General features: G+C 57.8%; 1 protein-coding gene across 2 annotated transcripts in view; it reads right to left on the bottom strand.

Annotated features, from left to right (window-relative positions):
• SULT4A1 (sulfotransferase family 4A member 1) overlaps positions 1–11,381 on the bottom strand; it is a 33,553-nt gene extending 22,172 nt beyond the window's left edge. For both annotated transcript variants that reach the window (XR_013388971.1, XM_077914188.1), the window contains exon 1: positions 11,160–11,381. Coding sequence is in view for 1 of the 2 variants with exons in the window: in XM_077914188.1 (XP_077770314.1) it covers positions 11,160–11,328 (169 nt within the window). In the remaining variant the exon portion in view is untranslated. The remainder of the gene's footprint in view (positions 1–11,159) is intronic.
• Positions 11,382–12,776: the final 1,395 nt, after the last annotated feature.

Here is a 12,776-nt window from a genome sequence, read left to right as displayed (position 1 = left end):
CACCCCTCAGCTGTCCGGTGCCCCCCACTGCTGGAGCCCCGCAGCTGGAAACAGTTCATGCACCCCTGCGGCCCTCCTGCCTCCCGCGTCTCGACCCTCCACCTGCTAAGTCAGTGAACACTCGTCCACCGCATCCGATCGTGGGGTCCACGGGCATCTGGCACCCCAAGTCCCTGCCTCTTCTCCTCTGAGGGTTTCAGACCTTTCGCCTCCTTGATCATCACACAGTGAGGTCTTAAGAGGAAGCAGACATGAGCTCACGTGTTCAATGGGCACCCCCCCATCAATGTGCCATGGTCTGGAGTCACCGGACAGTGACGTGTTACAGCTGGGACCGTCCAGGAACACCGACAGCCAAGCATCTGAAGCTGTACCCCAGAGTGGGCCCGGGCCACCCAGGACCAAGGTGCTCCCAGGCCCCGCCCCAGGTTGTCCCCACACAAGCTGAGACGGCCCCCAGGATGCTCCTGCCCAGAAGAGAGAGCACAGGGATGATTCACAGCCAGGTAAGCTCCTGTCGCCCCTCCTGGGAGCCTTCACATGTGCCCTCTCAGCTCTCACGGGAACCTCCAGACACATGAGGGGACAGCGTGCCCCAGACAGATGCAGCCCAGTCCCTCGGCTGCAACAGGTACAATGCGGGACCAGAAGCACTCCGTGGCTCACAAAGGTGCCCGGTGTTACCTTAGCAACAGTGGGAACGGTGCTCAGCGTCCCAGGCACAGTCACAGCAACTCAGCCATGTCCTCATTCGACTGTCACAAGCCCCTCGGTGACCACCACCATCAGATTTCACACGCGAAGAACCAGCACAGAGGTGAACTGCCCCAGGTCGCAGACGCCAGCAGGCCAGGAACCCAGAACCCAGCCCCTCAGCTTGGACCCCAGAACCCAGTGCTTCCTCACACACACCACACACACACACTCATACACGCCACCACATATACATATGGCACCCCGCATACCACACACATTCATACACACCACACATACACGATACACACCACACTCTATACACCGTCACTCATACACGCTGCACACATATACACATCACACACACACCATGCAGAGCCATAAACACCATACACACACACACAAATGACATCTATACCACATGCCACACATTCATACACACCACACACATACGTGACACACACACCAGACTTATACATACAATACACACACACACCTTCATACACATCACACACTTACATGACACACACAGCACATTCACACCACACATACCAGTCATACACACCAAACACACATACACTATACACTATATACAACACACACACAACATATACACTACATACACACACAACACATATACACTATATACAACACACATACCACACACAAAGATAACACATATGTATACAAACACTGCACACATACACGTTACAGATAAACACACATACACATACAATATACATACACTCCTCCAAAGCTTACAAAGCAAATAGGCAGCAAGACCAAGGCTCTGAGCCACGTGTTCTCACTTCCAGGCCTCAGCTCTCACCCTGAAGCCCCCACAGCTGGGGATGGAATGAGGCTGAGGCAGAGGGAGGAAGCAGCTGGGACTGCCCCCCACCACTGAGGGAACTCAGCTTCTCGGCCCACAGAGCTCCCCATGCCAGCATCTGTGCCCCTGCTGGACACAGCACACACACACACACACCCCCACTGAGATGACAAGGTGTCTGTAGCACACCTGACAGCCCTGGCTTCCCACAGTCCCTGTCTGATGAGGCCCCTAGGATCTGGGGCCCAGACCTCCAGCCGAGCTCTTCCTTCAAGTCTGGCGGGCCTGACACGGCCACCACACCTCTGGCCCTCAAGCTCCAAGCAGGAAACTCTCCTGGGCTTTGAGTTCCTGGGATCACAGATGTTGACACACGTGCAGGCCCCTACACACAAACCCCTCCCAAGAGGGTGCCGGTCCACCAGGCAGATGCTGCGGCTCCACCCACGAGGGAGAGGCCCCACCTCCTATGAGGGCCCAGCAAAGTCAGGGGAGGCTCCTCTTAAGAAGTATCCTCTGACAAAGGACCCTCAGGACGGGACAAGCCAGTGAATCATAGGGGACACTATGGTGGACAGCAGTGGGAGCCCCCGTTCTCCACCACGCCCCACCCACACTCTGCCATGTGGCCTCACAGCTCCTCCTGAAGAAGGCAGCGCCTCTCTCTGATGCTGGGCACAATCAGTGGCTCGCTGTGGCCAAGCAAGAGGCAAAGCCACAGAACTCTGCATACTTCTGCCGCCACCGAGAGGGGGACATTCCCTGGCTAGCCCACACGTCGCAGCACGAGGAGAGACACCTGGAGCAGAGCTGCCCCGCTCAGCCCAGCCAGGCCTGAAGCCTCCACTTGACCCGCAGGCGCGTGGGGGTTTGGCCGAGACCAGCGACAGCAGACACTACAGCAGGCTATAGTAACAGTCTTGTTTCAAGGCACTGAGTCCAGAGGGTCTTTTACGCAGCAACAAACCCAAGATGTTCCAGGTGGAGCTGACACGAAAGAGGGACAAAGAAAACAGGGCCTAACAAAGTACTAGGCCCAAGCAGGGCGCTACAGGCACATTACCACATTCAACCCTCCAACCGCTCTGCGAGACAAGGCACATCACCCCCACGTCCAGGAGCAGGATGCAAAAAGGGTGACGGCCTCCCCCGAAACCGAGACTCAGGCCAGGTGGCTGTAAGCCGCCCTGCCTGCAACAGACCCTCTCAGTGCCCAGCCGCCCACCCCAGCCACCCTGGACGTCATCACCTGCAGCTCAAGCAGACGGGCCCCACACAAGAAGGCTCTCGCTTCCCACTCAGAGGGAAGTGCCAGGAGCCAAGGCCCCAAGCACCCTCACCTGCTGAGAGACAGGACTGGCCGGAGAGCACTGGCCTCCTCCCCTCAAGAGAGCCCCTGGGCCGTATCTGCACCCTCTCTGGAGCCCCCCGCAGGCAGAGCCCCAGGACCCACGAGGGCACCACTCCTGAGACCACCTCCCACCTCACTTCTCCATTCAACCCCTGCTTCAGGCTCTCCGGGACCGGGACCGGAGCACGCCCCCTCCGGGGAGAGGCAGACCAACCAAAGGCACGCCCCTGGGGCACGGGCTTATAGACGTTGTGTCTGAAATCCTGGCTCGGCCACTCCCTAACACCCGGATGCTGAGCAAGGATGAGCCCTGAGCCCCTCTAGGCCTGTCTCCCCAGCGGCATGGTGAGGACCACCAGGTGGATTGCATGTCGTGATGTCTGCTGCCGAAGGCATCAGTGGTGGTGACCGTGGGGCTGACCATGGAGGTGGAGTAGGTTTGTACCCAACACATGGCCCTGAGGGCCAGCCCGCCCAGAGCCAGGGGCTCTACTGCCAGCACCTGGGCCGGCTTCTCCTTAGGCCGGCCCAGGCCTTCACTTCCTCACCTGCAAGTGGGCCTTCCTCACCTGCAAGTGGGCCTCCTTCCCAGTGAAGCTATGGCACCCAGCACAGATACAGGAAATGCTCACACCTCCTGGTCCTGCTCTGAGGCTTGAGAAAGACAAACAGCCATGGCCCAGTCCACTGCCCTGTCACCGGCGGGTGGGGAGTGCAGGCTCAGGATGCCCTGGCTCATTTCAGGCTGAGCCGGGCCTCCTGAGAGCTAGCTGTGCACCACAGAACACACACAAGCCCAACCTGGGGTCTCTGGCTTTCTACTCCTTCTGGAAATGACTTATTTGGCTCCCAGAAAACTCCGTAACTCTGCAAAGCATGCCCTGGGGAGGTTCCACATCCCAACACCCCCTTTGCTAACCTTTATGCCCTCCATAAGCCTGTGCAGGGTCCTTGCTCCCTACTAACAGCAGAGATCATGTGATACAGCACACCACCTGATGTTCCAGAAGCTGCAGGCCTGCCTACTGCCTCATCTGACTGTCAAGACACAAGGAAGTGGTGCCGCTTCCCCCAGGGTGCAGGGAACTGGGAGAAGCATGGCTCTACACTAACAAGGAAAGACTAGATGGACAAGATCCTCCCCTGACTCCAAGTCCATCAGACAGCTAAAGCTGCAGGACCACCAAGAAGCAGAAAATCCTGAAAGACAGGCCCTCCAGATGGTCAGGCAGAGACGCAAGGCTCCTTGCAAGTGGGAAAGAAGAATTCAGGTAAACTACTAACTGCAAAGACTAAACTGTGAGCTTGCAGAGCCAGACACAAGGAGAGGGCTGGCATCAAACACACTCAGGTCTGGTTCTCACAAGGACGAGGGCTGGCAGGCTGGAGACAGAGTGCCTCCGTGCTAGGGCTGCAGGAAAAGGGGAACCGTGCCAGGGTCCTTCTCTCTCTCTGGGAAAAATGCTTTAAGACACTGGAGGAAGAAGAGCCAATCCTGTTGCCCCAAGAGCCCCAGTTGAAGAACCAATGTGGCTTTTGAATGGGTTAAAGAAAAATACCTCTGCCCTCAGTGGGGAGCAGAAACCATCCCCGGGGCTCTATCAGAGACCCCTAAATACTGCAAGAGAGAAGTAAAACTCTCCTGTGCAAGATCCACCATCAAGGCTGAGTTGGCTGCTGCCGGGGTGGTGGCAGTTGCGGGATCTCTGAGAGCTCCACCAAAACCCAGGAGCTCAGAACCTGCCTAAGCCTGAAACTCTAAGGCTGCAGCTGGACCAGATGACAGAGCACATCCCTCTCAAAATCCTTCCTCTGTAAGCCAGCAAATCAGAGCAACAAGTAACAATGGTTTACCCCTGGGGGAAGGACAAGGGTGTGGGGATCAGGAACAACAGGGAAAGAGCCTCCAGAAAAGCCCCATGCTAAGCACAAGGTGATGCTATAGGAATTAAGACGAGTAGGTCATTCAAGTAACCAGAGCAGCAGTAGAACCCAAATACAGCCCAACTCATACCAGACTGACTCCCCTCCAATGCTAATGGTGTGGCAGAAAAAGGCAGGCCCATTTCCAAGCATAAATACAACTGACCTTTGTCTCCAGAGTCAGAACACTGTGTCCAGCATTCAATCAAAAAGTATACTCCTTTTAAAAAGACTGAAGAAAAAGGAATCAATCTCATGTCAAGAGACAAATCAATCAAAAGAATCAGACTCTGAGAATTTAAAATAAGTCTGTTTAACATGCTAAAAGACTTCACAGAAAAGGTGGACACCATGCTTGAACAGATAAGATATTTTGGCAACGACTTGGAAACTAAAAGTGAAAAAGCCAGAGGAAAAATCAAAACACAGAAGCAGAAACATAGAATGCTTCTGAATGGCTCACAGACTTGACCTCATAGATCTGACACAGTGGAGGAAAAAAATCAGTCAACCGAAAGAATGGTCAACGGAAATTTTCCCAAAGAGAAAGAACGAAAAAACATCCAAGAGCTATGGGACAATATCTATCTCACACATACGTAACTGGAATCTCAGAAGGAAAGAGAGAGAACAAGACAGAAGAAATATCTGAGGAGCTAATAGCTGAGAATTTTTCCAAAATAATGAAAGGTAACAAACTGCAGATCCACAAGGCTCAGAGAACCCCAAGCAGAAGTTATCAGCCCCCCAACCAAAAAATAGATATCTGGATATATCATATTCAAAGTGCTGAAAATCAAAAGAGAAAATCTTGAAGGCACTCAGAAGAAAAGAGACCCACTCCACAAAGGAACAAGGAATTATAACCAAACTTTTCATCAGGAATGATGTAAGCCAGAAGACAACAGGGCGACTCCTCTAGAGTGCTGAACGACACAAGGAGGGGGACCCAGGAAGGAGGACAGCTGGTCCCACACTTAACAGATGAGTAGCACCATGAAGGTGAGAAGTCCTCATCAGGATCAGAGGGAAGTGGAAGGAGGAGAGGGACGGGGAGGGGAAGAGTACACCAGACGCAGGAGCAAAGGCAAGAAAGAAAGAACCTGGTGCCTTCCGACGGTTCCACGGGCCTGGCAGGTGAGGAGTCCAGGTCCCAGGAGAACAGGCTACGGAGCTTATCGTTGCCTGAAGCAAAGAAGAGTCAGCGAAGATGTCTAATGAGGGAGCAACCAGGATCAGGTTTGTTTCTAAGAGGTCACTTCAGCTACAGAGTGAGAGGTAGACTGAAGGGGGGAGGCCAGACGATGTTCCAGGTGAGAGAGGGAGGATCCCAAGATGGGAGCAGGGGTGGAGGGGGGCAGGCACACCTGAGAGCCCACTAGGTGCGGTCCAACAGGACAGCCACGGGCTACATGCAGTGACCGGGCACCTGGGATACGGCAAGTGCTCCTGAGGAACTGAATTTCTACTTTTGCTTCATCTCGATTCATTGAATTTAAAAAGCCACATGTGGCTGGAGGCTACTGACGTGGGCGGCGCAGTCTAACCTGTCACCTGAGCTGAAATGTCAGAAACACAGAAATACTCTCAATAGTGGAGCGCTGCAGAAAAACCAGGATCTAATTACTGCTTTAACCACCAGAAAGGCCCGGCCCTGTGAGCCCCAGCTCCTCATCAGTGGGGACAGGGAGGGGACAAATAAGCAGACTGGGTAACAAAGTGGATAACAAAGTGCGTGTGGGAGGAGAGGCAGGAGAAGTCGTCAGAGCTGAGGAGGAAGGCGCGGTGGGGAATGAGGATGGGGCCCTGGAGCTGGGGGCGGGGGAGGGGGTGTGGGGCTCTGGGAGTCTCCTCCTATTCCACAGGAGTCAAGGCGCCCCTCCTCCTTTCTCTCTCCAGAGCCCTGGGGGCCGCTCTACCAGGCCCACGCAGCGGTAAGGAGAGAGGTCCCCCTCGCCAACCCAGGAACCTGGACGTGCCACCCTCCTCCCCATCCCAATCCCCAGTGTCCTGCTTACATGGAGGCGGCAGGAGAGGAGCAAAGGGAAGGAGCAGGGGGAGAGGGAAAGGAAAGAGGAAGGGCACAGCTGCTGGGGAGCAAGGCCTCGCCCTTCGAACCCCTGCCCGGCTCTCCGGGACGCAGGCCACCAACTGCCGTGCTGAAGAGCACTAGTCACCCTGCGCGGTGAAGCTGAAGGGCAGGGGCCGGCACGCTGATCCCGGAATGAACGTGAGCTCTCAGTGGAGACAGGCCCCCCAACGTGTCCTAGCCTGCCTCCTGGTCCACGCACCGAGGCCGTGAAGGGCCTCCTCCCCAGGCTGTGGGAAAATGATAGGAGATGCCATACGTGAACACCTGGGACACACCTGGGCGCCCATCACCACTATCTCTCCTCCCACTCTCTGGGGCTCGATCACCTCCACCATCAACAGGTAAAAACTGCACACTCAGATGCCGGTTCCACCTCTTCCCCTCCTCGCCCCTCACTGGACTGTATCCATCTACAAAAAAGAGACAATCACAAGAACACAGGCTCACTCTGAGGCTCAAAAGAGGTAGACACTGGGACTGTAGCTGTATTTGGTAATCCCGCCCAGCCCCAGGCCACCTCCTCCATGCAGTCCTCCAGTGATGCTCCTTCTTGAGCCTCTGACTTGACCCTGAGAATAACCACCCCACCCTGACACGTCAGTTAGCTTTCAGCATCAGGAGCCCGGCTTCCTAATGTCGCTGTCAGCTCCTTGAAGAGAGTGTCACCACATTCACAACACTCCCCAACCTGCCTTTCCTAGGCTTGGTGACATGTGCATATAAAGAAAATGATGTCATCCACGTAGCCTGGGACCTGCGGGTCTCCCCCGCCAGCCTCCCCATCCCAAGCTGTCTTAAAAGTTCAGACTTAGATGCATCCATCAGGTCCAATCCCCTCATTCTTCGTGGGCAAACTGAGGTCACACGGCGACAGGGCCAGAACTGGGAGCCCGGTGCTCTTACCCCCCAGCGGTGATTCACTTCTTCCCTCCGAGTCAGTGACAGGAGAATGTGGATGCCCTTCAGAGCTGGTTGGAACCAAAATGAAAACAACATCAGGAAGCGGGCGCTCTGGCTCAGCCAAGGAGCATATCCCAAAGCTGATGCTCCATGACTTCAGGGAACCGGGAACCTGCTGACAAAACCAACAGCACTGCTCACTGCCGCCCAGCACAGACAGCTGCTAGATGTTTCCGCAGATGACCAGATTTAACACAACCATCTTGGGATCAAAGAGCAATAAGGTGAACGATGACAGACAAGGACAGAGATAGAACAGGCCTCCTCAGAAGGCACAGTGCCTCCCAGTATCTGGACCACGGTTTGAACTGGTGCCATCCCAGAGAACTGGCCACGATGGAAGCTTCTAACATCCCTGTAGTCTAATATGACAGCCACAGGCTACATGCGGTGACCGGGCACCTGAGACATGACAAGTGCTGCTGAGGAACTGAATTTCTACTTTTACTTCATCTCGATTCATTGAATTTAAAAGCCACACGTGGCTGGAGGCTACTGACCTAACCTGTCACCTAAGCTGAAATGTCAGGAACACAGAAACGCTCCTAGAGTGTGGTGGGTGTTGAGGGAAAAAACAGGATCTAACTACCACCAGAAATCCCCCAGAGCTGTGAACCCCTGTTCCCATCAGCCAGGGGGCAGGAGGAGACACGGGGCTCTACAAGCCCTTCCAGCTCTGGCCGCTTGCAAGGCCATTCCGACCTCCCAGACTTGGGCACTGAGAACCCAAGGGGCCCCGTGGGCTCCCTCAGGGGCCTCTGCTAGCCCTGGCTACTTGTCCCGATTCTGGCACCAACCACCCCGCTGTCCCCCAGCAGAGGGTGAGCTCACTGAGGGCAGGCAGGCAGCAGACAGGACTTCTCCCTGCAACCCCAGCACCTAGAAAAGCATCTGGACACAATGGGTGCCAGGGAGCAGAGGCCAGCATGAATGACAGGACCCTTCCTTATGCTTACCATGCACCTGGCACGGGGAGGGGCGCTCATGCATCATCCCACTTCCTCCAAAGATGGTACGGTGGCCTCCCCTGCCCCAGTGGAAACCACGGCCCCAAGGGGTGGCAGGGTACTTGGCATACAGGACTCCATAAGCGGCTGCTCACCTACTCCCAAAGCATTCGGGTCCATCCCAAGCTGCTACCGGCCTGTGTTCAAGAAAATGGCCCCCAAGACCCAAGGGCTCAGCGACTGCGCAATTTAAGCTGCAAATTTCACGGCAGAGGATGCCAAGGCTCGGCCTAGCCCAAGGGCAAGGGCTTGCTGGAACCAGCTCTTCCTGCTACCGGAGGCCACTGGCAATGACTTCCAGGGCCCTTTTCTCTGGTCGAGAGAAAAATCTTCATGGCCGACTTCGGGGACTGGTTTTTACACACACACACACACACACACACACACACACACCCCGATCATTCCATGTAACAAACTTCACGAACAGCGGGGCGGGGAGAATGAAAGCCTTTGGAGGCACTGGTAAGAGCCTGGAAAGGCCATGAAGGGCTTCAAATTTTTTCTAAGTTTTAAAGAGGTGGCTCTCTAGGGCTCTGCGTGTAGGGATCTCACACAAAGCACCAGGGGCTCGAGACCACCACTGGGTTTTCTGTCACCAAGGGAAAGGGCCCTGTTTTGTCTTCTTATTAAAAAGTCTAGCATGTGCTTTTGTCTGTCCTTGAAAGATTCAGTGACAAACATGATTTGAGTTTGGGTCCCCCAGAAAACTTCTTTAACAACCGCATTCCCCATCAAAACAGCCAGAAATGTCCCTGCAGAGCCAGGGTCCCTCTAGAGCATCCCCCACAAGCCCCAAGTACACAGCGTTCCAAGTGAGCCTCCTGGCCTGTGCCTCCTCCCCCTCCAGCTTCTTAACTTCGTAAAATGGAGGAAAGGAACGCCAAAACCTCCATCCTTCATCTGCAATTCAAGGGTCCTAAATCTGTGGCCAAACCAAGTTTTTCACAATTCATCTGGAGGCAAACCCTGTCCTAAACTGACATGAGATGACTTTTAGTCTTTATTGCTCCCACGTTTAAGGTGGGGGTCCAAGTACAGCCCCACCCCCCGGTGGGGGTGGTGGTCTTTCAGCTGTATGTTATATGGGGCTCTGAAGTGGGAAAAACGCTGAGCCCCATACCCATGGGGCTGTGGGGCTGCAGCAGAAGGAAAGCCCCTGGCCATGGCACGCGTCCTGGGTGCACCTTCTCCCCTTCCCCCTTCCCAAGGACAGCCTGGCAGCATTTCCAGATCTTCAAGCTCCCCCCCTCCCCGCCCCAACACGATTCCCCACCCTCCCCAGCACTGCTGGCCCCTTCCCCAGCCTTCCTCAGAGAATCAGGCCTCCCCCTCAGGGGTCTGGGACCCTGCAACAGCTCTTCCAGCTGAGAGCCACGCATACAGCTCGCCCAGCAAGCTGCACGGCTGCTGATCCCACATGACCTCCAGGCTGGCCACCTTCTGGCCCAGGCTGTGGACACGCTGCACGGCCTGGATTCAGGTGTCTCCCTCCTTCTGCAACACAGTGGCAACAGGGGAAACCCTCAGCTGTGACCGAGAACGGGGAAGCTGCCTCTTTTCCCTGCGAACCTCAGAAGAGACACTACATGATGATCTCTGACACCAAGTCCCGGGCAGACCGGCCTGGCTCTAAAGCGCAGCTCTGCCGGTTCCCAGCTCCAGCTGTGTGACCTTGGGCAAGCCGCCGGCCGTCTCTGAGCCGCACCGCCTAGACTGGAAAGGGAAGATGACCGTCCCGTCCCGTCCCTTCCCTTCCCTTCCCTTCCCTCGCGGCTGTCATGATCTGAGGTCAGGTAACGCCGGGAAACAGGAACGCCCTGGGTCCTGCCTGACGACACCGGCGTGCGGAGCCTGCGGAGCCGGCGCCGAAACAAGGCAACACCGGGCGTGCACTCGGAGCACGGCGGGCCCATCCCCCACCCGAGCCCACGCACAGGACGAGGGCCCCGACGCCCATCTCAAGCCCCTTCCCAAACCATCACCGCACTTTGCGCGCACCCGAGGCTGAAGCGGGCCCGGAACAGAGAGGCTGCGTGGCTGTCCAAGGTCACACAGCCCGCCCGGGGGCAGGGGAGGCAGCGGAGCGGTGGCCGCCGGGGCCTGTCCCCCTGGCCGCTCCAGGCACACGGGCTGCATCCCCGGGGGCCCACCTCGCAAGGTCTCCGGCCTCGGTTTCCCCAAATGCCGGCCGACGCCCCCCGCCCCGTGGAGCTCCGGCCCCCGCCCTCCCCGCGCCCGGCCGGGCAGCCCCCGCGCCGGCGCGCCGCAGAGCAGGGCGGGTGGGGTCGGCGCGGGGCTCACCGGACTTGGGGTAGGTGACGATCCACACGTCGCTGGGCCGCACCGGGAAGTTGGCGATCTCCTCCATCTTCCCGCGGCAGAAGGGCGGCAGCCGCACGCCGTGGAACTCGAAGTACTTGCTCTCGAACTCGCCCGGGGTGCTGGGGGTCTCGGCCTCGCTCTCCGCCATGCCGCCGCCGCCGCCCGGCCCCGGAGCCGCGCCGCCCGCTCCCGGCCCGCCCCGCGCCCGCGCCCGCGCCCCGCCCGCGCCCGCGCCCGCGCCCGCCGCCAGCCGCCGAGCGGCGCTCCGCAGGCGTGACGTCACGGCGCCGCCCGCACCCCCGCCCCGCCCAGCCGCCGCCCGGCGCTCCGCAGGCGTGACGTCACGGCGCCGCCCGCACCCCCGCCCCGCCCAGCCGCCGCCCGGCGCTCCGCAGGCGTGACGTCACGGCGCCGCCCGCACCTCCGCCCCAGCCGCTGCGCGGCGCTCCGCATGCGTGACGTCACAGCGCCGCCCGACCCCCCCCCCGCCCCGCCCCAGCCGCCGCGCGCGGCGCCCCGCAGGCGTGACGTCACGGCGCCGTCCGCATCCGCGCCCCGCCCCGGCGGCTCTCCGCGGTGTGACGTCATGGCCCCGCCCGCCGCGCGCCGGCTGCCCTCCGCAGACGTGACGTGGTGGGCCGCCCAGGCCTCGCCGCCCCTGCGTGCCCTTACCCTCCTCGGATGGCCCAGGCCCCGCCGCCTCGACCTCCCCGCCGGTACCCCACATCCCCTCCACCGCGCGTTCGTCCATCACCCCGCTGACCCCATCACTCAGCAAGTGCTCGACACAGGCCTGCAAACACTCCCCCTGCCAGTGACCTTAAAGATTCACCCCACGAATATTCAGGGACCCGATCCGGCCCGGGCACCGGCCCAGGTTCCCGAGGTACCACCAGGCAGAAGCCCGGCCCTCTCGGAGGCGACATTTGCCAAGAACCAAGATAGTCTCAGGTGGTGACGGGTGCGTGAACAACACGCTTCGTGGCCTCCTGCGGGCGGGAGCCGGGGGGTGTTAATTGCAGATTCCAGGGCCGACCCTGGACCTCAGGAGACAGGCTCTCTGGGGATAGCGCCCCCAAAACTGCATTTAATAAGGTACTTCTTTTTCATGCTGCAATTTGAGAGCAACCGAATTCTAAAGAGGTTTTAGTTTAACCCCTCATCCAGTTATTCACTCAACAGGCGTGTGTTGAGCGCCTACCACATGCCTGGTGCTGGGGAACAGAAGGATGAAAACAGTGGGGTCCTGGTCTGATTCTCGGCGTCTAGATGTCCTGGACGCTGGAAAGGGAATAATAAACTCTACCCCTAGGTTCTATAGCTGGGCTGGTGGACACAGATAACTACACCAGCAAGAATCCTGAGTAAATGAGGTGGGCAGGACCTACGTGCTCTGTCTCCTTGCTCTGGAATGAGACACTTGCAGTCTAGCAAGAGAGACACACGCAGCGGCACCTGGAGGGCTCAGTGGTTGAACATCTGCCTTTGGAACAGGTCGTGATCCCGGAGTCCTGGGATCGAGTCCTACATCGGGCTCCCCGCAGGGAGCCTGCTTCTCCCTCTGCCTGTGTCGCTGCCTCTCTGTCTCTCATGAAT

The sequence above is a fragment of the Canis aureus genome, chromosome 11 (genome assembly GCF_053574225.1).
Source record: "Canis aureus isolate CA01 chromosome 11, VMU_Caureus_v.1.0, whole genome shotgun sequence".
NCBI lineage: Eukaryota > Metazoa > Chordata > Mammalia > Carnivora > Canidae > Canis > Canis aureus.
This window is presented reverse-complemented; position numbering and strand designations above follow the sequence as displayed.